This window comes from Salvia splendens, chromosome 16, assembly GCF_004379255.2.
Source record: "Salvia splendens isolate huo1 chromosome 16, SspV2, whole genome shotgun sequence".
NCBI lineage: Eukaryota > Viridiplantae > Streptophyta > Magnoliopsida > Lamiales > Lamiaceae > Salvia > Salvia splendens.
Window position 1 is genome coordinate 24,392,243 of NC_056047.1, and position 3,923 is coordinate 24,396,165.

The 3,923-nt window shown below is 43.2% G+C and overlaps 1 protein-coding gene across 1 annotated transcript; it reads left to right on the forward strand.

Moving 5' to 3' along the window:
* Positions 1–252: 252 nt before the first annotated feature.
* LOC121770397 (endo-1,4-beta-xylanase 5-like) lies at positions 253–2,623 on the forward strand. The gene is made up of 6 exons (XM_042167132.1): positions 253–319; positions 404–450; positions 536–758; positions 836–999; positions 1,093–1,191; positions 1,484–2,623. Exons 1-6 carry the CDS (start codon positions 253–255, stop codon positions 2,621–2,623), a joined length of 1,740 nt encoding a protein of 579 aa, XP_042023066.1.
* The last annotated feature ends 1,300 nt before the right edge of the window (positions 2,624–3,923 follow it).

Sequence of the window (3,923 nt, forward strand, 5' to 3'; positions counted from 1 at the left end):
CCAAATATGAGCAACTCCTTACAATTGCAGCTCTAATAATTATACTTACTCTATATTATTTTAAAAAGTATCTATATATCTCCCATACGTGATTAACTGCATTATTTAGTCGATTCAAATTAATTGTTTACTCACGTTTGGTCAAATTGTGAATAAACGTCTCTAAACCCAAAAATCTTGCCATTTATTTCTCTACCTCCCAATAAATCTATTTAAACAGAAAATGTGGAGACAAAGATATTATTAAAAACAATGTTGTCACCAAAGCTCTTATGCAAATCTACTTTCTTCACCATTTTTGTCATAATCACATTCTTCGGTACTACTAACTTATTTCATTCTTTGTAGTATTTCATAAATATACAAAATGTAGTAATAAACTGACACCTCTGCTCTGAAACAGGACATGAAGCTCATGCAACGCCTTATGATTACACATACACAGCTGAGGCAAGTCCTGATTCTAAATTTTTAGAATATGACAAAATTTATATAATATCAATTGTCAATAAAAAAAATTTGGAATTTGGTTTAGTGTTTGGCTAGACCTCTTAAGCCTCAGTATAACGGAGGAGCAGTGGCGAATCCAGAACTTAACGAAGGATTGACGGGATGGTCGAGTTTTGGAGAATCAAAAATAGAGCATAAAGAATCTAGTGATGGAAATAAATACATTGTTGCTTCCACTAGAAACTTGTCTTATCATAGTTTTTCTCAAGTGTTAGATTTAGATAAGGAGAAACTCTACACTTTCTCAGGTAGTATACACATTGTTTCTACAATAAATATATTTATTGTATATTTAGGAGTATTTAAAGTGAATATATTTCTGCAGGTTGGTTTCAGGTAAGCCAAGGGGAGGCTGAGATAGCAGCAGTTATTAAGACAAAAACAAGCTATGAAATTGTTGGTTGGGTTATTGCACATAGCGGTTGCTGGTCTATGCTTAAGGGTGGTTTTGTTGTCAATGTTTCTGGCCCTGCAGATCTTCATTTTCAGGTTTTGTCACACTATTTTATTTTATTTTTGTCAGAAAATGAAATCATGATGATGATTACAATTCTCCTAATTTGATTTTTTTTTTTTTTGTAGAGTAAGAATACCGCAGTTGATATTTGGGCAGATAGCATCTCATTGCAACCATTTTCAAAAGATGAGTGGAAATCTCATCAAGACCAAAGCATCCAAAAGGTGCAACATATTTTTCTATCAATTAATATTAATTGACAGTATCAATCCTGCAACTTTAAAAATGGCCGATTGCATTTTAACTTTTACATTTTTCTAAATTTTTTTATGATGAAATGTGTACGAATTTATTGACGTGGTACATATATACATGCAAACGTCGTTTAAGTAGCTGAACGTTTTGTATGCATAATAGTACAACTTACTTTCTATTTGTCACATTATACATGATTTATCAATTTTGAAAGCCATGAAATTTGATAAAACTTGGTGATTTTTCCGTCAATTTACCCAGGCGCGCAAGACAAGGGTACGATTACAGGCGGTGGACCAACACGGCCAGCCTCTCGCCAACGCGACCTTCTCCATAAGGCAGCAGCGGTCCGCCTTCCCCTTTGGCTGCGCGATCAACGCAAACATCCTCCAAAACACGGCGTACCAGAACTGGTTCTTCTCTAGATTCCGGTACACCGTGTTTGGAAACGATCTGAAATGGTACTCCACTGAGAGATCCCGCGGCGCGGAGGACTACTCCACCGCGGACGCCATGGTAAACCTCGCGAAATCCCGCGGCGTCGCGATCCGCGGCCATAACGTGTTCTGGGACGACCCGCAGTACCAGCCGTGGTGGGCCAACGGGCTCGCGCCCGGCGATCTGCGGACGGCCGCGGACCACAGGATCAAAGCGGTGATGGGAAGGTACCGCGGGAAGTTCATCCACTGGGACGTCGTCAACGAGAACCTACACTTCCGCTTCTTCGAGAGTAAGCTCGGCCCGGACGCTTCTAGAAGATTCTACACAACGGCAAACAAGATCGACCCGAGGGCAACGCCGTTTCTCAACGATTACAACACCATCGAAGATAGCCGCGACGCCGCCTCCTCTCCCGCCAATTACTTGCGGAAGATCTGGCAGCTGAGAGCGCAGGGGTATAAAGGTCCTTTGGGGATCGGATTGGAGGGCCATTTCCCGTCCTCCAATCTGAACCTGCCCTACCTTCGATCCGCCATCGATACCCTTTCTTCGGCTAGGTTGCCCATCTGGGTTACCGAATTGGACGTCCAACCGGGGCCCAATCAGGCATCCTACTTGGAGCAACTGCTGCGGGAGATTCATTCCCGCAGTAGTGTGCAGGGGATTATGTTATGGTCCGCGTGGGGCCCGCAGGGATGCTATAGGATGTGTTTGACTGACAACAATTTCAGAAACCTAGCCACGGGCAATGTTGTGGACAATTTTAGATACACTTTAAGGCGCGTTGCGGATTCGGTCGGGACTATGGATTCTGATGGGTTTTTTGAAGCTGAACTGTTCCACGGCAAATACCAAGTTAACATAACCGGAGATGGGTTTTCGGATTTCCGGACTTTTGATAATCGCCCAAGCGGGGAACTAGCGACGATGCAGTTCAAGCTTGATGTCTCAGCATCTTGAATATACTAGTACTTGTTTTGTTATAAGATAATAATTTTTATAAATTCCATGCATGATGCTTATTTAGTTTTTTTTTTTTAATTTCTAAAATGATAAAGTTGGAAATTGAGATGACTTATATCGAAGAATGTCCAAATTAATATATAAAGGGTTTAGAGCATCCAACGACCCATTTTTATTAATTTTTTACTCCATACTCTTTGGCAACAGCACAACACCCACATTCATACTCTTCTGCAAGAACATGCTCAAGGGTCCCATCATTCTATTATCTAATTTAAATACTTCAATTACTAAAAACATTTCCACAATATTAAATGCATTAATAATACTTGAAATACTATTACAAATTACTAAACAATAAAAGTTACATAATTAAAATCCTAAAAATTAAAAATTACATAATTAAAATCCAAAAAAATAAAAATTACATAATTAAATCCTAAAAAATACATCCGTGGAAATTTAAAGAAGACTAGCCCGATGGCGGTATCCCTAATATTTGCCGGAGAACTCGTACCATTGCAAAATGTGAATCAAGTTGCTCGGGAGCCATCCGAGACGTATCGGCCATATTGGCTTGAGCTAAAAGGGCCCACAACGTGTTGTTGGGGGGTGGAGGCGGCACAAAGGGAGCGGGAGCGGGAGCTGGCACGGCGGCTGGGGACGCGGCGCATCGGCGGTTGGCCGCCGCCTGTTTCCTTCCTGGCGGCCGGCGTTAGGAACCGTTCGGGCCGATGTTGGGGCTACCCACGTGAGCTCTGGCAAGCTGGCTAGCCACCTAATCCTTGCCAACGTCGGATAGGGATACCGACCTCGACCGTTTGCTGGTGGAGCTGGAGGAGGATCCAACGCCTCCCTTATACTTCGGATGATGACACACGTCGTACCAAGCGTTGAGATGCTTGAATGGTTTGTAGTGCATTGACTGGTAGGTCTTCATGGCGGCCGTGATCACGTCGACCTCGCTCGTGCCGCTCCCTGCCGACGCCTTTTTCTGGAGGTAATACCCCTGGAACTTTTAGATTTCTTCGTTGGATCTTCCGATGGAATTGCGCACCATGCTCTCATTGCGCTCGATGGTTCCGTTCAGTCGGTTGGCATTGTACCGGAGAGCGACGCGGGACCAAAACCTGTCCCCGGTTTGGTTTGTGCCTACCGTCGCATCTTCAGAGATTCTCAAATAGGCTTTGAATAAGCTCTCCATCTCCCTCGGAGAATACGGGGTGCGGACGTTGGGGTCACCAGTACTGCCACGAGTGCAAAAATGGGTACTACGAGGAGGAGGAGTGTCGGAGCC

Excerpts from the sequence above, each read along its gene's own strand:
- LOC121770397 (XM_042167132.1), top strand. The coding sequence starts at position 253 with ATGTTGTCACCAAAGCTCTTATGCAAATCTACTTTCTTCACCATTTTT. Across the intron at positions 451-535 it reads ATTACACATACACAGCTGAG|TGTTTGGCTAGACCTCTTAA; the intron begins GCAAGTCCTGAT and ends AATTTGGTTTAG. Across the intron at positions 1,000-1,092 it reads CTGCAGATCTTCATTTTCAG|AGTAAGAATACCGCAGTTGA; the intron begins GTTTTGTCACAC and ends TTTTTTTTGTAG.